The 21,070-nt window shown below is 43.3% G+C and overlaps 1 protein-coding gene across 1 annotated transcript in view; it reads right to left on the bottom strand.

Annotated features, from left to right (window-relative positions):
- Window positions 1-17,982: 17,982 nt before the first annotated feature.
- The window catches only part of LOC127003627 (uncharacterized), a 52,041-nt gene continuing 48,953 nt past the window's right edge, over window positions 17,983-21,070 (bottom strand). The window contains exon 8 of the mRNA XM_050870535.1: window positions 17,983-18,064. Coding sequence (XP_050726492.1) covers window positions 17,983-18,064 — 82 coding nt within the window. The remainder of the gene's footprint in view (window positions 18,065-21,070) is intronic.

The raw sequence follows: 21,070 nt of genomic DNA, 5'->3' as shown, positions 1-21,070 counted from the left end.
AGAGAGAGAGAGAGAGAGAGAGAGAGAGAGAGAGAGAGAGAGAGAAGGAAAGAGGGAAACTAAGGCAAGGAAAAGAGGATAAATAGGGAGGCAGTGAAGGAAGGGGGGGGAGTGGAGGAAGGGAGGGGGAGAGAAAGGAGAGGAGAGATGAGAGATGAAGGGAAAATGAGAGAAGCTGGGAGAGTTATGGAGGTGGTGGCCTTGGTGGACAGGAGGAGAAGGAAGAAAGGAAGAGGAGAGGAGAACAGAAAGGAGGGAGACGGAGGAGAGAGAAAGGGAGGAAGGGAGAGAGAGAGAGAGGGAGACAGAAAAGGTAAACAGAGACCATTCTTATCTACATTTGCTTAATTTCTTTTTATTGTTTTTTTTTTCTATTCTCTTCGTTTCTCTCCTTCCGGCGTGTTCTTTTTTTTTCTATCATTTCTAAGCTGATTTTTATTTTATTTTATTTTCCGTGTGGGCGTGTATAGTTTTTTTTCTAATTAAGTATTCGTTATTTTTGTTATTATTGTTTTTATTATCATCTTTCTCTTCTTGTTTTTCTTGTTCTGGTTCTTGTTCTTTCTGTTTCTGGTTATCATTTTTATCTTATTTCTTATTTTTTGATGTTCTTATTTCCTTTTCTGAAGCTTCATTTTTTTTCCTACATCATATTAAAAATTTACAATTATTTACGTTGTTATTATTTCCTTTTTCATGACTTTTTTTCCAGTTGCAATTTCCTTCTTTCCTTCCTTCCTTCCTTCCTTCCTTCCTTCCTTCCTTTCTTCGTTCCTTCCTTCCTTCCTTCCTTCCTTCCTTTCTCCCTTTCTCCCTCCCTTCTTTCCTCCCTCCCTTCTTCCCTTCCTCCCTCTATTCCTTCCTCCCTTCCTTCTTTCCTTCGTTCATTCCTTCCTATTTTCCTCTCTTACCTCAGTTTCTCACCTTTTTTTTATATTTCAAGACCGAATACTATTCATTTTTTCTACGTGTTTCTGCCAATCTTTTCCATTTTTATTTTTGTTTTTTTTTTATTTCCCGCCTGCATTTCATTTTTCTCTCCCTGGTGTTGACTTCCTCTTCGTCTTTCCTCGCCCCTTCCTCCTTTCCTCCAGGTAGTCGCTTTTTATTTTCCATTTTACACTTTTTCTACGAATCTTCGGTATTTTTTTGCTTCTCCGTGCTCAGTTTCTTATCTCTATATTTTTCTCTTCTTTTCACCGTAATTTCTCTTTTTTTTTTCCTCTCTACCAGGTGACAATTCTCCTCCTCCCCTCCCTCTTTCCTCCAGGTGCTCCCTTTTTTCCTCCCCTCACGTGTTCCGTCAACCTTGAATTCGTGAGGGGAAAAATTATGCAAAATTACAAAAGATAAATTTACTCTATTTCTCCTCGACCTCCTTCCTTCCCTTCTCCCTCTGCCCTCGTTACTCGCGTTCCCCCTCCTCCTCCTCCTCCTTCTCTTCTTCTTCTTCTCCCTCCTCCTCCTTCTGCTTCTCCTCTTCCTCTTCTTCCTCCACTTCTTCTTTCCTCATTTTCGTTCTTCTCTTCCTCCTTCCATGTCCTTGCCCTCCAGTTATCTTCCTCCTTTTCCTCCTCCACGTCCCACTCTCTTTTCCTCTCATAGATGCATGTATGTGTATATGTATCATTCTCTCCAGTTTTTAGTTTTATTTGTTGTTATTGTTTTTCTTGTTTTTTTTTATTTTCTTCTTCTGGTTATTATCTTTTGTCTTCTTTATTCCTTCATTATCTTTATTGTCTTAATCTCCCTTCACCTTCTAATCTCTGTCTCCTTTCCCCTCATTCTCCTTAACTTTCTCCTCCTCCTCCTCCTCCTCCTACTCCTCCTTTATCTCTTCTTCCTTCCTCCCCATTAACTTCCTACACCACCTCCTCCTCCTCCTCCTTTTTCTCTTTTTCCTTCCTCCCAATTATTTTCCTCCACGACCATCTTTTCATCCTCCTCCTCTTCTTTACTCTCCATTATTTTCTTTCACCACCTCCTCCTCCTTCTTTTCCTCTTCTTCCTTGCCCCCATTACTTCCCGCCATCACCTCCTCCTTCTCCTCTTTTTCCTTGCTCCCCATTATTCTTTTTCATCACCTTCTCCTCCTCTTCCTCCTCCTTTTGCTCTTATTCCATCCTCTCCATCATTCTCATTCACCACCTTCTCCTCCTCCTTCTCTTCCTCTTCTTCCTTGCCCCCATTACTTCCCTCCATCACCTCCTCCTTCTCCTCCTCCTCTTTATCCTTGCTCCTTTTCCTCCTCTTCCTCCTTTTGCTCTTCTTCCTTCCTTTCCATCATTCTCATTCACCACCTCCTCCTCCTCCTTCTTTTCTCCTTTCTCCCCATTACTCCCCTCCTTCGTCACCACCTCCTCCTCCTTCTCTTCATTCTTCCTCCCCATTTTCGTCCACCCGCAAAAGATGGGGGAAGGGGAAACTATGAAATACTCTAAAACTAATGGGCAATCGTTCGTAATGCTTCCCTTGGGCCAGACTACCCGCGGAGTTAATGGATGGTTCAGTGGTGCAAAGATCGTGATTGTGTACCCATCAACAGGGAAACGGGATTAAGGAGTGCTGTTAAATGGCTAAATGGCCCTGTTGATGACCCCCGCGAGAGAGAGAGAGAGAGAGAGAGAGAGAGAGAGAGAGAGAGAGAGAGAGAGAGAGAGAGAGAGGGGGGGGATATGTGAAAGTATATTCGTTTCAGTCATATAAAATCACAACACCGTTTTTCTTTTCTTTTCCTCCTCCCTCACTTTTCCTCCTTCTCCTCCTCTTCTTCTTCTTCCTCCTCCTCCTCCTCTTCCTTCTTCTCCTCCTCCTCCTCCCCTTACCTCACCTCTCCCCCTCTCCACCTCTCCCTCTTTTCCATTTTTCCCGTTCATTCACCTCTTCTCCACCTTCCTACACCTTCTCTCCTCTCTCATCTTCCTCCTCCTCCTCCTCCTCCTCCACTTCCTTCTTCTCCTCCTCCTCCCCTTACCTCACCTCTCCCCCTCTCCACCTCTCCCTCCTTTCCATTTTTCCAGTTCATTCACCTCTTCTCCACCTTCCTACACCTTCTCTCCTCTCTCGTCTTCCTCCTCCTCCTCCTCCTCCTCCTCCTCCTCTTGAAGAGACTCAATTTCTTTACACTGAGAAAGAGACGACCTGGATGGGATTTGATTCGGTCCACAAGTACCTCAAGTTCAACAACCTCGATCACTCAGCGTTATTTAAACTCTAAACTGATCCGAGAACTTGAACTCACGGTATACCACTTGAGGCGAGGCGAGGCGAGGCATTACGAGTATCTGTAGTTTTTTTCTTTCCTCGAAGCAGAAAAAAAAACCCTGATGATTCGAAGGAAAAGTATATATAAAAAGCGACTACCTGGAAAAGAGAAAGAGGGGAGGAAGGGAGGACGAAGGGGAAGTCAACACCAGGAAGAAAAAGATGAAATGTACGTGGAAAGAAAGAAACAAAAATTAAAAAAAGGAAAAGATATGACAGAAACCCGTAGAAAAATAAAAATAAAAATCCGTTCTTAAGATTGAAAAAGTGAGAAGCTGAGAGAAGGAACAACCTCTATTAGTGAAAAAAGTATGAAATCTTTAAATATCGATCTTTAGATATGTAGTTTATTATTTTTTTTCGAATAGAGTAATCCGCCATTGAAAAAAAACCTTAATTGGTGCAGAAATAATGTCTCTAAAGAATTGCATTGACCACTATTCCGTTGCAACAGATGTGATTTAAATGATCTTTTGTGTTTAGTGAGGAAGTGTTTTAGCTTGCCTGCAGATCATTGAAATACCTGACGAACAGTATAGGTTAGGTAGGCTACGCATTCTAAGACTCTCTCAGCTCTCACATCAAATATTTCTAAAAGCCACGAAGGAGATTAATCGGGTTCTCATGCGTGTATTTGTATGTCCCTGGTACGGAAGCCTTATCAAAATACCACTGGCCTCATTAAACTACCTATGAAAATACTCACAACCTCCACGAAAGTCAGCAAAATTTAATTCCCTCCCGAAATTGACGTCTCATTTGGCCAGTCATCTATTCACTCTTTAATAGCGGCAGTGATTAGCGGACTTTTTTTCTGTTATTTTTTTATTGCTCACAACCTCCACGAAAGCCTAGCAAATGTCACCCCGAGATAGACCTCTCATTTGGCCACTCATCTGTTCACTCAATCTTTTATAATGGTAGTGATAGCGGCCTTTATTTTCCCAGTTATTTTTTTGCCCTTGAGCTGCTTCCTTTTCCTCCTCCTTCGCTTTTCCTCCTTCTCCTCTTCTTCCTCCTCACCTTCCAACTCCACCTTGTCTTTCTCTCCTTCCTCAACAAGCCTCTTCTCTTCTCCACAGCTCATCACTCCTCATTTTCCTCCTCCTTCGCTTTTCCTCTTCCTCCTCTTCTTCCTCCTCCCCTTCCTTCACCTTGTCTTTCTCTCCTTCCTCGACAAGCCTCTTCTCTTCTCCACACCTCATCACTCCTCATTTTTTCCTCCTTCTCCTTCTTTCCTTTCACTTGTTCATTCACATAAATGTTTGAGGATATGCGTCTAAATCACCACAGTAAGCGACCTCATTTTCAGCCGACATATTTTCTGTGACCTCTTCTTCCATGTCTCCACTTTCCTCCCCGCCCTTGACCTTGACCTTTCCCAGCGCTTGCCTCTCCTGATCAACCTGTGCCCGGTATGACTTCGTTGGCTCGCCGCAACACTCCCTACAGCAGCCAAGTCGTGCTCTCTTTTCCCCTGCCTCTTTTTCTCCATTTACTTTGTTTCCTTCCCTTGCCCCTATCTTCCCTGTATCTGTTTCCCGTTTCTTCACTTCCCTTTCCTTCCTTTCTCTCCCTTCTGCTTTCATTTCTTCCTTCTTTTCTTTTCTTTTCCTCCTCTCTCTTTTTCGTCTTCATGCACCTCCATTGCCTCCTCTGTTCTTCCCTTCATTTCTTTCCCGTCTCTTCACCTTCCTTTCCTTCCTTTCTTCCTATTCCTTTATTTATTTTTTCTCTTTTCTTACTTTTCTTTTTTCCCTCTCTCCTTTTCCCCTTTATTCTCCTCCGTTGCTTCCTCTATTCTGTTGTTCGAATGTTTTTTTGTATTTACTTATTTTGTTTTATGTTTGTCTCTCTTTTTTTTTTGTATTATTTTATTCTGTATCATCTTTGTCCATTTCACTTCAGGTATTCTTTTATACGCTTTGACATTTTTATTTTGTGTTTATACGATTTGGTTTAGAAAATTTGACTTGGGCAGGTAATATGAGGCGTGTAAATTTTAGTGAATAGAACCCCAACGTAACTAAATGGCAACCCAGGAAATGTGAGTGAAGTTAGGGCGGACAGGACAAGGAGAAATATGTGGTCGGTATACTCAGACTCTTCCACCTCTCACATCAACTATATATTCTCAAAGGCCGAAAAGGAGGTCAATCGGGTTTTAACGAGTGTTCCCTTAGGTTCAGGGTGCAGGAGAAAGGTCAAACTACCACCATGGTCATGAAACTACCTCTGGAAATGCCCAAAACACCCGTGGAAGCCTTGTCAAATCTGGGCTTAGGCGCCGAAATGTTTAAGAATATAGCCCATAGTGTTGATTGATGATGATGATGATGATGATATTTCTTGTATTCATATTATTTGTGGTCTAGTTTTCTCTCTCTCTGTTTTTATTTCTTAGCTTTATCCTCTCCATTTCCATCTCCTCCTCCTCCTCCTCCTCCTCCATTTACTTCCCATTTTCATCCATCCACAAGATAAGGGAGGGGAAACTAAAACCATTAGATACACCAAAATTAATGGGCACTCTTTCTCTCTCTTGATATTCTATGGATTTTATTTTTTTCTCATACTATTTTGTATCTCTTATTTGTTTCCCAGTTTGCTCTCTTTGTCTAGTTATATGTCGATTTTTCATCTATATTTATTACATTTGATTCTTTTATTCTTTATTTTTGTATACCCGCAAATTTAGTTCAGTGTGACACAACATCTGTTTCTATTATTCCTCAAAAGATGGCGGCGCTTCCATTTATTTTTACCTTCCATGCATCGAATATTTTTCTCCTCTTTATTTATTTCTGGCTACTGTGTTCCTCTGCTTCTGGTTCTTTCTCTTTGTCTTTGTCTATTTCTGTTTCGTATTTCTATCTCGGTCACTCTGTCTCTGTTCCTCTCTGCTTGTCTGTGTCTGTTTCTCTGTTTGTCTGTGTGTGTAGCTGCCTGTCTGTCTATCTGTCTGTGTCTATATCCGTCTCTTGTTTTTCAGTCACTTTCTATCTTCATGTCCCTGTCTGTCTGTCTGTCTGCCTATCTTTATCTCTTGTTTTCTGTCACTCTGTCTGTCTGTCTATTTATGTGTGTATATATGTATGTATGTATGCATGCATATAATTATTTTATATATGTATGTATGCATGTATGTCTCTCTCTCTCTTTTTTTCTTCCCCCTCCTCCTCTACATACACTCTCGGTGCGTCTCTCTTTTACCCGTAATGTGCCACTTGTTATGTATGATTATATTCAATAGCAAAAGTTGTCTCGTCCGTCTGTGCTGATGCGGCTCTCAGTCTCGGCCGCCGTGATGGGCAGCCGCGTCCGTCGCCTTGAGCTGCTGAGCCTCGGGTGTTTCCTCGCTCGGCCTTTGTTCCCGTGCGCGGCGCCGTTGTCACCCATTAGGCTCACAACTTTCATTCTTTTATTCCTCGACACGTCGCAGTTTAACTTGTTTTGCATCTGAAACTAAATATTCTTGTTCCTAAATGCTTGTTTTGATCTTTTAATTGTTTTATTGTTTTTGAGCGCGACTCATTAGGCTCACTTCGGCAAACCTTTTATCCTTTCGTTCTTCAAAAGCTTTCAGTTTTCCTCCTGTGCTATATCTGGTAAGGTAAAGCTGGAAGCAAAAGCTGAGTTTCGTGAGGCCTCGGTGCGCATCACAGCGTTATAACCCATCATCCATAACTCTCACAACCCATTACCCCGGGACACTGGGCCAGCGTGACATCCGGGTTACCACAGTTTATTTTTCTCATGTTTCCCCTCGTAGCCATTTACGGACCAACCCGGAAGGTAGTATGAACAGCTGGGTGGTCTGGGCCCCGATCACTTGGGCCAGTCTCCGTAGCTGGGCGCGCTAACCACTGCATCACGGCGGCGCATATGGAACTAAATTCAGTCTTCGTCACTTTTGTTTCCACGTTGTGTTTAATATGACATGTTTTTATTCATGTACTGCATTTTTCTCTTTTGTTTTGCGTCTTCATCTAAATACTCATCGTCTACATCGTGTCCATCATGTTTTCTCTTTTTTCGTCCTTCTTTTGGGATCATGCCCTGTTTCCTTCATCACGGCTCAACGTTTATTCTTTCCCCCAACATGGCCGCTTCCTCCTCCTCTTCTTTATCGTTATTGTTTGTTTTCGCCATGTTTCCATTTTTCTTACTTCTTTCCCCATCAAAATCCCTAACCTTTAACATGGTATAACTTTTTTCCTTTCTCCCCAGCACTGCAGATTTTTCCTCCTCTTTTGCATTTGTAACTAAACATTCATTCTCGTTATAAATGATTCTGTTTCTACATTTTTTTTTATCTTTATTCTCTTTCATAACTCATAATTTTTAATATGGCACAACCTTTTCTCTCTCTCTCTCTCTCTCTCTCTCTCTCTCTCTCTCTCTCTCTCTCTCTCTCTCTCTCTCTCTCTCTCTCTCTCTCTCCAATATTAGATTTTTGCTCATGTTTTGCATTTGTAACTAAACTCTCTTCGTCGTTAGCGTTTAGTTCTGCCGTGCACTCTTTTTTTTTTCCACTTTTTTTCATAACGTTCAATATGAGACGACTTTTTTTCTTTCTCCCAACACTCGAGATTTTTGCTCCTGTTTTGCATTTGTAACCAACTATATTTTGTCTGCTATCATCTGCTTTATTTACTTCTTCTTCCAGTCCTTCCTTTTTTTTTCCGTCCTTCCTTCCTTCCTTTTCTTCCTTTCCTCTGTTCCTTTCTATCCTCCCTTCCTTCCTTCCCCTTTTCACTCCCTCCTTTCTTTCCTTCCTTCCTTCCTTTCTTCCTTCTCTTTTTCACTCCCTCATTTCCTTCCTTCCCTTCCTTCCTTCATTCATTCATTCATTCATTTATTTCCTCTTTCATTACCTTCCTTTCCCCACCATGTAACATTTCACTCTGTCCTTTTATCTCCCACTTTACTCTCCTTCCTTCCTTCCACCTTTAATTCTCATCTTCTCTCTTCTCTTCTTCCTTCCCTATTTTCTTTGTTCTTCCTTCTCTGGTTTTAATACGATCCGATTATCCTGCAACTTTACTCGATACAGTATAAACTTTTTCTCATATTTTTACGCATAATGGCACACTTTCCTTTTATTTTGGCATGATGTGAACTTGTATCGTTGCTGAATTACGCTCTTTTTTCCCTTTCCGCATTTTTTTTCTATTTGTGCCCGACACCGTTAGCGCCCTCTATATATTCAATACGACATAGTTATGCTTTTATTTTTATCTCTTTACGGCAGGTTTTCCTTTTTACCAATCCCATAGAGAGTGAGTGTGTATGTATGTGTGAGAGAGAGAGAGAGAGAGAGAGAGAGAGAGAGAGAGAGAGAGAGAGAGAGAGAGAGAGAGAGAGAGATAGCCAGATGGATAGACAGACACACAGACAGAGAGACAGAGAAACACAAACAGAAATGAAGACAGACAAAGAATCATAAGAACGAAGACAAACAAACTAACTGACAGAGAAAAAGACAGAGAAACAGACAGATAATCAGAGAGAGACACAGATAGACAGAAAAACCAGCCAGACACACACACACACACACACACACACACACACACACACACACACACACAGACGGACATATACAAAGCCAGACAGCCAGCCAGACGGAAAGAAATGGAGATAAACGAGGAATAAAAATAGACACACAAGTTCCCTTCTGTCACTGTACCTGAAAGAGACCCGCCAATCAACATATTCATAACTTGATGGTCTGCAGGGGCTCAAGGACACCCGTCGAGGTCAACTTCAGGGTCACTGTCTGAGGGTCAAAGGGATGGAGACAAGGAGGGAGGGAAGGGAGAGAGGGAAGGAGGGAATGGAGGAGAGATACGAAAGGAGAAGGGTACAGAGGGAGGAGCTAAGCGAGAGAGAGAGAGAGAGAGAGAGAGAGAGAGACGGAAGGAGGGAGAGAAATAGATAGAATATGGTTTCATTAATGGAAGAAAAGAGGAATTGAAGAGGGAAGGAAAAGGAGGAAGGAAGGAAAGGAAGGAAGGAAGGAAGGGAGGGAGGGAGGACATAAAAGAGGAATTAAATGAAAGAGAACAGATAGAAAACAAGATGTGATGGGAGTAAATTTTCAGGAAGGAAGGTAGGAACGATAAAAAGGAAAAAAATAAAGAATGGAAGGAAGGCAGAAAGAAAGGAGAAAAGGAAAATATGGAGGAAGGAAGGAGGGAGGGAGTGATAGAAGAAAGGAAGGTAGGCAGAAAGAAAGGAAATAAGTAGAAAGAAAACTTAGGACGAAGGAAGAGATGACGAAAGGAAAAAAGAATGGAAGAATGAATGAATGAAGGAGGGAAGGAAGGAGGGAGGCATCGTGATATCTGTATAGGAGGAAGAGAAAAAACTATGGAGGGAGGAAGAGAGGAAGGAAGGAACAGAAGAATGAATGAAAGAGAGAAGGAAGGAAGAAGAGAAGGAAGGAAGGAAGAAGGGAAAGAGGAAAAGAAGGAAGATAGACATAAAGAAAGGAAAGAAGAAAGGAATAAAGGCAAGATGAAGAGAAAGAAGGAAGGAAAGAAAGTAGGTATAAAGAAAGGAAAGAAGGAAGGAAAGAAGGAAGGAAGAACGGGAGGTATGAAGGAAGTAAGGAGGGAAGGAAAGGAGAAGGGAAAGGAGAAAGGAAGGAAGGAAGGAAGGAAGGAAGGAAGGAAGGCGGGAAGGAAGGAGGGAGGCATCGTGGGACTCTATAGGATCTGCAGCATCATTTCCATCGCAACGGGAAACTAATTGATGGACAAGACGCAGTGAGGGCAACGTCCAGGAGAGATAGAGATAGAGATAAAGATAGAGAGAGAGAGAGAGAGAGAGAGAGAGAGAGAGAGAGAGAGAGAGAGAGAGAGAGAGAGAGAGAGAGAGAGAGAGAGAGAGAGAGAGAGAGAGAGAGAGAGAGAGAGAGAGAGAGAGAGAGAGAGAGAGAGAGAGAGAGAGAGAGAGAGTAAAGCTGATGGTCGTTCCTTTGACGAATATAACACACAAAAAAAACAATAATTACTCGATTAAAACAATGAAAACAACAGCAAGAACAACGATGATAATAGCGCTAACAATCCTAACGACACAAATAATGACAGTAATAATAATAATAATAATAATAATAAGGGTAAATAAATAGCAATAATGATGAGGATAATAACAAATCGGAGTCACTGGTATTATTATTATCATTATTTCACTCGTATCATTATTATTATTTTCTGGCGGGTGTTCGCGGTCGATGCTCGGTGGAAATTATTCGGTTCCGTTGTTTACACTGCCTTGCCAAAACGGCGCGGCGGGACGCGTCGGTGGGCGGCGCTAATAATAATGTGTATTTATTCGCGTTATTGCGGCAACAGATAGCATGCGATTTAGTGCTCGGCCTGACCTACAGAGCAAATAAAGGGATGTGTAAACAGATAGGGAGGTAGATAGATAGATAGATAGATGGACAGATGACTACGTAGGCAAAATAGATACATAAGTAGGTGCATAGACAAATAAATAGAGAGGGATAGATATATAGGAGATAGTTAATAGATAGGTAGATAAATAGATAAACAGATGACTACGTAGGTAGTATAGATAGATAAGTAGGGGCATAGACAAGTAAATAGGGAGGGATAGATAAATAGGAAATAGATAGCTAAATAGATAGGTAGATAGATAGACAAACAGGTGGATAACTAGATAGATAAGAGGATATATAGATAGATAGATATATAGATAGGTGGATAGATAGACAGATGGATAGATAGATGGGTAGATAGATAGACGGATAGATAGAATTACTCACTTACTGATACATGCATAGATATATAATTAGATACATAAATGGACAAACAGATGGTTCAACAGACAGATAGATAGAGAGATAAATAGATAAACAGACAGAAAGACAGACATACAGACAGACAAGCATACCAACAGACAGATAAATAAACAGATAATATAAGTCGATGATAACATTCGTAGTACAATAATCATAAAGTGTTAAAAAAAAGAAAGAGAAAGGTAAAAAAAAATATCAAAGGGGAATTTCTGTATTTTTACTTTTTTTATTGGTAAGTTTAGAACACAATAATATCGCATACATATGTTCGGGAGTTTGCTGTGTGTGTGTGTGTGTGTGTGTGTGTGTGTGTGTGTGTGTGTGTGTGTGTGTGTTTGCTGGGGGGGGGAGGGGGGGGGTGTTGCTGTACCGTAAACACTATAGAAGTAAGGGTGGTGGTGGTGGTGATAGTGGTGGTGGTGGTGGTGGTGGTGATAGTGGTGGTGGTGGTGGTGGTGGTGGTGATAGTGGTGGTGGTGGTGGTGGTGGTGATAGTGGTGGTGGTGGTGGTGGTGGTGGTGGTGGTGGTGATAGTGGTGGTGGTGGTGATGGTGGTGGTGGTGATAGTGGTGGTGGTGGTGGTGGTGGTGGTTGGTAAAAGTAAACTCACATACACAAAACGTAAAAGAAAAAGAAAAAAACAAATAATAAAACCAGCCCTGGGAGCTACACGCCACACATTAGCTTCACCTCTCATGCATTTACATAGAAACTACTTCAGTGGGACGAGCCGAGCCGAAATGTAGCCACTGCCCCCCCCCCCCTTTCCCTTCCCTTCCACCCCCTTCCCTTCAACCTTAGAATAAAATAATAAAACAAAAAATATCAAAACAAGAAATAAGGTAAAGCAAAAAAGAAAATCGTACTGCTTTCGCCCGTGTGGTGGTGGCGGTGGTGGAGGTGATGGTATTAGTGGTGGTGGTGGTGGTGGCGGAGGTGATGGTATTGGAGGAGGAGGTGGTGGTGGTGGTGGTGGCGGTGGTGGTGGTGGTCTTAGCAAAACCGGAAAAAGAATAAAAAGTCCACATTTACTGGAAACGGCGCTGCACTTTGCAAGGCTTCCAAATCACACGAGGAAATAGACATGAGGTAACTTACTGCGAGCGAGGGAGAGGGAGGGAGAGAGGGAGAGAGAGGGGGTAAAGTAGATAGAGAAGGGGAGAGAGAGGGAGGAGAGGAATAGGGAAAAGGAGAGTGAGAGAGAGAAGGGGAGACGAGGAGAGAAGTATTATAGATGGAGAAGGAGAGATAGGACGAAAAGGAAAAAGGAGAGGGAGAGAATGAGAGGGGAGAGAAAGAGGGCGGTTACAGATAGAGAAGAAGAGTGGAAGAAGAGGAATAGGGAAAAGGAGAGTGAGAGAATGAGAAGGAGGAAAGAGGGAGGATCATAGAAAAGGAAAGATAGGAGGAAGAGGAAAAAAGGAGAGATGGTAGATTGTGGTTAAACGGAGGAAACAGTGTTGATAAAAAAGGGATAGGGAGAGAAGAACGTGGATAAAGGAGGACATGGTGGAGTAGGAACAAAGGGGGGGTGGAGGGAGGGGGAAGAAAGATGAGAATGGGTGGGGAAGGATGGAAAGAGAAGGATATGGCGGGGGAAGAAAGAGTGAAGAGGGATGGGAGGTAAACAGAAAAGAAGGGAGAGGCAGGCGAGTAGGGAAAGAGAGGGAAGGAGTGAGAGGGAAGAAATAAGAGAGTTAAAGAGAGAGATTTACGAGTAGAAGACAGGAATGAGAGGGAGGAGGGAGAGGGAGGAGGGAGATTTAAAAGACAGGAATGAGAGGGAAAAAAAGAGAGAGAGGAGGAGTAAGAGGGGAGGAATGAGGGAGAAGGAGAGAGAGGGAAAGAAGTGAAAGAAGGGAAATAAATGAAAGAGGGAAAGAAGTGAGAGAAGGAAAGAAATAAGGGAGAGAAAGAGGCAAGAGATGGAAAGAAATGAGAGAGAGAGAGAGAGAGAGAGAGAGAGAGAGAGAGAGAGTAGAGGAGGTTTAAAGTCATCAAGTAAGTAATCAATCAAGTTACTTTCCCTTTTTTTCCCTTTCACTTTTTTTCCCTCCCCTTCCCATTAATTTTCCTTCCGCCTATCAACTTTTCCTCCCAACTTCCTTTCCTTTTTCTCTCCTTTTCTCCCTCCTTCTATCTTCTTCTACTCCTCTCCTTTCCTTCTCTCTCTCTTCCGTACCTTTCTTTTCCCCTATTTTCCCTTTAATCGCTCTTCTCTTCGTCTCTTTTCTCTCCTTTCCCTTCTCCTTTTCCTTTTTCCTTTTCATATGCCATATTTTCTCACTTACCTAAATTTAACATCCAATTTCTCTCTCTCTCTCTCTCTCTCTCTCTCTCTCTCTCTCTCTCTCTCTCTCTCTCTCTCTCTCTCTCTCTCTCTTTTATTTAAACTGACGAATCTATAGTACACAACATATTTGTATTTTGCCGACGACACTTAATGCGATCGTTCGAGTAGCATATGCTTCACTGTGCACTTTTCATGGCTTAAAATGTCACTTTTTTCTTGGGCATTATTTCAAAAGCCCTTTACACTTGTTCACTGCGTATTTAGCATCACTAGTGGTGTGGGGCATGTTCTTCGCCACCTGTGAGCAGCCACTTTTACCTGCTGGGTGGACATTTCCCTCACTGTTGGCCCTGCTGCAGTGAATGTGTTCCACTGGCGGGACACCCTGGAGGTGAAGGTCCTCTGGTGCTGGCTGGCGCGTGACCTTGGCACCCCAACCTGCTCGTGGCTGGAGAGTACCGTTCTCGTATCTCTCACAGCCTCTCGCGGGGGGAGCCTCAGTCTCGCCAGGTGTGGTACTCCTTGTACCTGGGCCTTGTGGAACACCACCAACGCAGCGACGTCCCGGCGGTGCTCCAGAGTATCTAGATGTATAATATCCTGAGGGGGCGGCTGGGGGTTGTTCTCCTGCAAAAGTCGCTGCACCCGTCGCTCCACCTTGTCCAGTCTCTGCAGGTGTGTGGCAGCGCTGGACATCCAGGTCAGAGCCCCGTACTCCAGGTAGGATCTTACCTGGGCCTTGTAGAGGAGCATAATTCCTCGCTTGTCGAGGAAATTAGCCACTCTACGAAGGGCAGAGACATGTAGGGAGGCTTGGTGGGTGACGTGTTTCAGGTGGCGGTCGAAGCGCAGCCCTTGGACTGCTGGCCGCCGACGACGACGTGGAGGCTTCTTCCTTGAAGGTAGTCGCTCATCAGCATCAGCAGGTGTCCTTGGATGCCTTTGGCACGAAGCTTCTCCAGCAAGCCCGCGTGCCACACCCGGTCAAAAGCACCCGCGATGTCGAGAGCGACGACAATGGTATCCAGGCCGGTGTCTAGTGAGTCCTGCCAATCCCTGGAGAGGAGCAGCAGGAGGTCTGAAGTGGAGCGGCCAGATCTGAGCCCAAACTGCTGGTCAGTGATGAGGGCGGGAGCAGTAGTCACATCTCTCTCTCTCTCTCTCTCTCTCTCTCTCTCTCTCTCTCTCTCTCTCTCTCTCTCTCTCTCTCTCTCTCTCTCTCTCTCTCTCTCTCTCTCTCTCTCTCTCTCTCTCTCTCTCCAAAAATCACTTACTCACTCAAGAACCACACTCGTCCCCCTTGTGCGAGAAGTGAATAATAAAAATATAAAAGCCCACCGTGGTTTAATAGCGAAATTAAACAATCAGTCAATGAGAGAAAATTTTTACAGGTTAAAGAAGAACAAAAAAAAAGCGCCCGAAAAATAATTATGCCAGTTGAGTTGTAATAAGACTAGTATAAGACTAGTAGCGTAGAAGAAATATTGCCTCTCCTCTCTCAATACCAGGTAATTACAGGCCCATTAGTCTAACTTCGGTTGTAGGTAAGCTACTTGAGGGCATAATTAGAGACAAAATTGTGAATTACCTTGAAAGCCACTCATTGATTGGGGACTCACAACATGGCTTCCGAAACAAAAGATCCTGCCTATCAAACCTATTAACCTTTTATAACGACCTCTTCACTGTTTATGACGTAACCAAATCACTGGACGTAGTCTATCTTGATTTCCAGAAAGCGTTTGATAAAGTCCCGCATCATAAATTACTTTTCAAATTAAAGCAAATAGGTATTGACGGTCAAGTAAACCAATGGATCGCGAATTGGTTGAGCAACAGACAACAAAGAGTAGTGATCGACGGATTTAACTCAGAGTGGGCGCCTGTCACTAGTGGCGTCCTCAGGGCTCGGTCCTTGGCCCAGTGCTCTTCATTATTTACATCAACGACGTGGATGTTGGACTCAATAACCGCATTAGTAAATTTGCAGACGACACAAAGATTGGCAACTCGGTTCTCACTGACGAAGACAGGCAAAGCCTCCAAGAGGATTTGCACAAAATTTCAGCTTGGTCGGATAGATGGGAGATGCCCTTTAACGTAGACAAGTGCCAGGTCCTTCAAGTTGGAACGAGGAATAAGAAGTTCGAATACGAAATGCGCGGCGTTAAACTCAAAGGCGTTCAATGCGTCAAAGACTTGGGGTCAAAATCGCGTCAAACCTCAAATTCTCACAGCAATGCATCGATGCAGCAAATAAAGCGAACAGAATGTTGGGCTTCATTAAAAGAAACTTTGTATTCAAGAATAAAGATGTAATACTCCCGCTCTACAACAGTTTAGTCAGACCCCACTTGGAATATGCGGTACAGTTTTGGTCTCCCCACCATGCAAAGGATATTGCTAAATTAGAAGGTGTTCAGCGTCGGGCAACGAAAATGATCCCTTCCTTGCGCAACAAATCCTACGAAGAAAGGCTTTCTACCCTTAACATGTTCTCTCTTGAGAAACGTCGCCTCCGAGGAAAACTGATCGAATGTTTTAAAATACTTAATGGTTTCACGAATGTAGACAGATCAACATTGTTTATGATCGATGACACTTTGCGCACGAGGAACAATGGCGTAAAACTCAGATGTAGACAAGTAAATTCAGACTGCACCAAATTTTCTTCACCAACGTTGTAGTGCGAGAATGGAATAAGCTTCCACCGTCAGTGGTCCAGTGTAACACGATTGGCTCCTTCAAAAATAAGCTCGACCGTCACTTCCTTCAACTTAATATCAACTAGAGTAGAAATGCAACGTCTTGGAGTCTTCTGATTAATGTAAAATCACTTAGGTTTAAGGACAGACCACCAAGTCTGGACCATGGGGTCTGTGTGGTCTGATTTTCTATGTAAATCTATGTAAATCTCTCTCTCTCTCTCTCTCTCTCTCTCTCTCTCTCTCTTCTCATTTTCATTATTCACTTTTCCATATTCTATTTCTCTCCCATTCTTCTCTTCCTGTTTACTTCTCTCCCCCTTTTCCCTCCTTCCTACCATTATTCTCCTTAATCCCTTTCCATCCATCATCCACTTTTCTTTTCTAGCTTGTCCATTCATAATTCTCTCCCATTTCTCTCTTTTTCCTTCCTCCCTATCCCTATTTTCCTTATTCTTCTCTCTCTACTATCCATTTCTCTTTTTTTCTTTTCTCCTTTCTCCCTCTCTCCATGCTTATTCCTCTTCTTCTCTATTCTTCTTTCTTCTTCCTTTTCTTTTTTCTTATCCTTTATCTCCCTTGTATTCCTTCCTTGATCTCCTCCTCTTCTCTATTCTTCTTCTTCGTTTTCTTTTTTCTCATCGTCTACCTCCCTTATATTCTTTCTTTCATCTCCTCTTCCCCTTCTCCCTTCATTTTGGTCTCAGTCTCAGCCTTCTTCTATCCTTTCATTCCTCTTTACATTCCTTCATCTTCTCTCCTTCCCCTCTCTCTGACTTGTCTTGTCCAAATTATTCCCCTTTCTCTCCTCCCTTCTTTACTCCTCTCCTCTCCTTCTCTCCTTCAATCCATTTCCCCTCTCCTTTCCTCCTTTCCACTCCTCCCCTCTTCTCCTTTTCTCCTTCCTTTCTCTCTTATCCCATTCCCTTCCTTCCTTCTCCTTTTCCCTCTTTTCCTACTCGCTTCAACCCTCTCCTTCACTTCCACTCCTCTCCTTCCCTTCTCTCCTCTTTTCCTTCCCTTCTCTCCTCCTCTCCTTCATTCCTCTTCTTTGCTCCTTCTCACTCCTTCCTTTCTCTTCTCTCCTCCTCTCAATTCACCATATTCCCTCATTTCCTTCTCTCCTCTCCTTCCTTCTTTGATTACCTCTTCCTCTCCTCTCCTTCTCCTCCTCTCTTCCTCTCCTACCTTCCTCCACTTCTCCCTTCAAAGCGCCCCAGGGGAGGTAAATTAACCCCCAGGATCAGCAAGACGCCCGGTGTGTGCCCTTAATGCCGCAGTGACTGGCTGGCCTTGGCGGTGGTAGTGGTGGTAGTGGTGGTGGTGGTGGTGGTGGTGGTGTGGTGGTGATGGTAGTGGTTGGTCGTGGTGGTGTTGAGCCTGGTGCTGTGTGTGGCCTTGGCGTGAGGGGAAGGGAAGGGGGAGGAGAAGGGAAGGGGATGGAAGGAGGGGAGGGATGGGAAGGAAGGGAAGATTGGTTAAATAAGGTCATGATAGTCTTGAAAACGAACCGTGTCTCCTCCTCCTTCCTTCCCACTCTCCCTCTCTCTATCTCCCCATCTCTCTTGCTGTTGTTTTTGTTTTTGTTGTTGTGGTTGTTACTCTATCTTCTATTTCCTTCGTTTATTTTCTTCTTCTTGTTCTAGTTCTTCTTGTTCTTGTTCTTCTCCCTCTTCCTCTTCGTCCTCATCCTTTCCGCTTGAGTGAATGTTTGCCGTCTCTCTCGCATTCTCTCTCTCTCTCTCTCTCTCTCTCTCTCTCTCTCTCTCTCTCTCTCTCTCTCTCTCTCTCTCTCTCTCTCTCTCCTCTTCGCTTCTCTCCTCTTCTCTTCTCTTCTCTTCTCTTCTCTTCTCTTCTCTTCTCTTCTCACTCGCTCGCTCCGACTGCTATATTGATGTTCCTTGAGGTGTTTTGACGAAGCCGAAGTTGTGCGCTGCGTGAGGGAGGTTGTGGAGTGAGGGAGTGGAACTGTGCAGTGTGGAAGTGATGTTGTGAAGTGTGGAAGTGGAAGTTTTAGAGTAAGTGATGTGAAGTGTATATGTGGAGGTTTTGTGGGGTGTGGAGTTGAGGTGAAAAATGGATAAGATTGTGAAGTGTGGAAGTGGAGTGTTTGTAAGTGTGGAAGTGATGTTAAGTGGGAAAGTGGAAGGTTTGGGATATGGAGTGGAGTTGTAAAATGAAAAAGGTTGTTAAATGTACAAGTGGAGTTTCTGAAATGTGTAAGTGAGGCTGTGAAGTGGGGAAGTGGAAGTTGTGAAGTGTGGAGTTGAGTTGTGAAGTGAACAATGTTGTGAAGTGTATAAGTGGAGATTCTGAAATGTGTGATGAAGGTTGTGAAGTGTGAAAGTGAGGTTGTGAAGTGTGAAAGTAAGGTTGTGAAGTGTGAAAGTAAGGTTGTGAAGTGTGAAAGTAAGGTTGTGAAGTGTGAAAGTAAGGTTGTGAAGTGTGAAAGTAAGGTTGTGAAGTGTGAAAGTAAGGTTGTGAAGTGTGAAAGTAAGGTTGTGAAGTGTGAAAGTAAGGTTGTGAAGTGTGAAAGTAAGGTTGTGAAGTGTGAAAGTAAGGTTGTGAAGTGTGAAAGTAAGGTTGTGAAGTGTGAAAGTAAGGTTGTGAAGTGTGAAAGTAAGGTTGTGAAGTGTGAAAGTAAGGTTGTGAAGTGTGAAAGTAAGGTTGTGAAGTGTGAAAGTAAGGTTGTGAAGTGTGAAAGTAAGGTTGTGAAGTGTACGAGCGGCGTTGTGGAGTGTGGAAGCAAGGACTTGAAGTGTATATCGAGGTTTGTGATATAGTAAAGTTATCGTGTGTAGAAGAGGTCTGGTCTGTTTGTGAGGTTTGAATGAGCTTTGAGTGAAGTTTGAATGAGGTTTGAGTGAGGCTTGAGTGCGTCTTGAATGTGTCAAGTGATTATTGAGTGAGAAATGAGTAAGGTTGAGTGTGTCCTGAGTGTGTCTTGAGTGAGGTTCGAGGAGGTTTGAGTGAGGTTTGAGTGCATGCGTCTTGAGTGTGTCGAGGGATTATTGCGTGAAAATTGAGTGTGTCTTGAGTGTGTCTTGAGTGAGGTTCGAGGAGGTCTGAGTGAGTTGTAAATAAACTGTCGAAAATGTGATGAATATATTTAAATGTAAGCTGGCAAAAGTGTGATGGAAAGCGTGAAATGTTGACAGCTTAAATATCACCCTCTCCCTCTCACCCTCTCTTTTATTTAATGTTCCTCGCTCACTTTACTTCCCTCACTCCTTCCTCAGTTTATCCAACCCTCTCTTATCTTCCCCTCGCCTCTCTTTCCTTTCCTACTTCCTTTTCCTCGCATTCTTCTCTCCTCCTCCTCCTCCTCCTCCTCCTCCTTTACCTTCTCCTTCACTTCCTCCTCCTTCCCCTTCCCTTCCCACCCCTCTCTTCCCCTTCCCTCTCCTTCCTTCCCCTTCCCACCCTCCTTCCCTTCCACCTCCACCTTCCCTTCCTTCCCTCTCCTTCCTTTCCTTCCCCTTCCCTTCTCCTTTCCTTTCCCTTCTCCTTCCCTTTCCCTTCTCCTTCCCCTTCCCCTCTCCTTCCCCTTCCCACCTCTCCACTTTCCCCTTCCCCTCTCCTTCCCCTTCCCACCTCTCCACTTTCCCCTTCCCCCTCCTTCCCCTTCCCACCTCTCCACCTTCCTCGCCTATTGCTTCAGTTACCTTTCTCGTCCATCTCTCGCGGCAATGCGTTTCCTTGTAATCTACTGTAACGAGGTGGCGATTTCAGATAGGAAGGCGGGATTCATTTGCGTTAGATTGAGTTTGTTTGTGTATGTGTGTGTGTTTGTTTGTGTTTGTGTGTGTGTGTGTGTGTGTGTGTGTGTGTGTGTGTGTGTGTGTGTGTGTGTGTCGTTATCAGTGCTCAAGATTCAATGTCTCAGGAAATTCAGTGACTTCTGCGTGTTTGTTTTCTTATTTGTTTATTTGTCTGTTTGTTGGTTTGTTTGTGTGTCAATATCTTTAAGTATGGCGCATTATCATTCAGAAAATTCAATACTGTGCGTGTGTATGTTTTTGTTTGCTTGTCCTGATTTGGGTCTCTATATAACTTCATTCAATTTCCCTTTTTTCTACCGCACCACCGCCTCAGTTTCCTTCATTTCCCGCGGCAGCTTTAGGGAAGAAAGAGAAAGCTTTTCCGCGTGCCTGAATTTCTGTTATAGTTGCGAGTCGCTGCCCATTCAGACCAGCGAGACGTAGACGTGAATATTTATAAGAGATTGATTCCCTTCAGTTTTCAGCATCGGCCACCACCGCGCGGATTTCTTTTATTTTTTTCTCCTTCTTTTGTTTTCTGAAGTTCCTATGTTTTCCCCGTGAGCACTGAAATAGAGATAGCTTGTGTGTATTCCTTGATTTAATTCTAGTTTACTACATGTGTGTTTGGATAATAAGTTCTAGTAAACACACACACACACACACACACACACACACACACACAAAAGAATATGTGAATGTATGTCTTTCCTATATTTTCGGCGTGAGCACTGGGAGATAGACAGCCAATGTGTATCCATGTCTTGATTTCACACTGTTTTTCTTCAAGTGAGCTTAAATAAGAAACTCTATTCAACAAACCAAGATGTATGTGACTATGTTTATTTTTTACATTTTCCCCGTGAGCACTGACAGGGAGACAACTTGTGTGCATGCCTGTCTTGATTTCTTTCTATTCCTCTTCGTGTGTGTTTGAGTAAGAAGTTTTGGTCAACAAAAGAAAGATGCATGCAAATGTGTGTGTATTTCCGTCCTCTCCGCGCAAGCACCGGAAAAGGGATAACGTGTGTGTGTGTGTGTGTGTGTGTGTGTGTGTGTGTGTGTGTGTGTGTGTGTGTGTGTGTGTGTGTGTGTGTGTGTGTGTGTGTGTGTGTGTGTGCATGTCTCGATTTCTTTCTATTTTACTTCGTGTGTGTTTGAATTTGAAGTCCTAGTCAACAAAGTAAGATATATGTGGACGTCTGTGTATTTC

This window comes from Eriocheir sinensis, chromosome 25 (assembly GCF_024679095.1).
Source record: "Eriocheir sinensis breed Jianghai 21 chromosome 25, ASM2467909v1, whole genome shotgun sequence".
NCBI classification, from domain to species: Eukaryota; Metazoa; Arthropoda; class Malacostraca; order Decapoda; family Varunidae; genus Eriocheir; species Eriocheir sinensis.
Note: the sequence above shows the minus strand (reverse complement) of the source record. Positions and strands in the feature narration are given on the sequence as shown.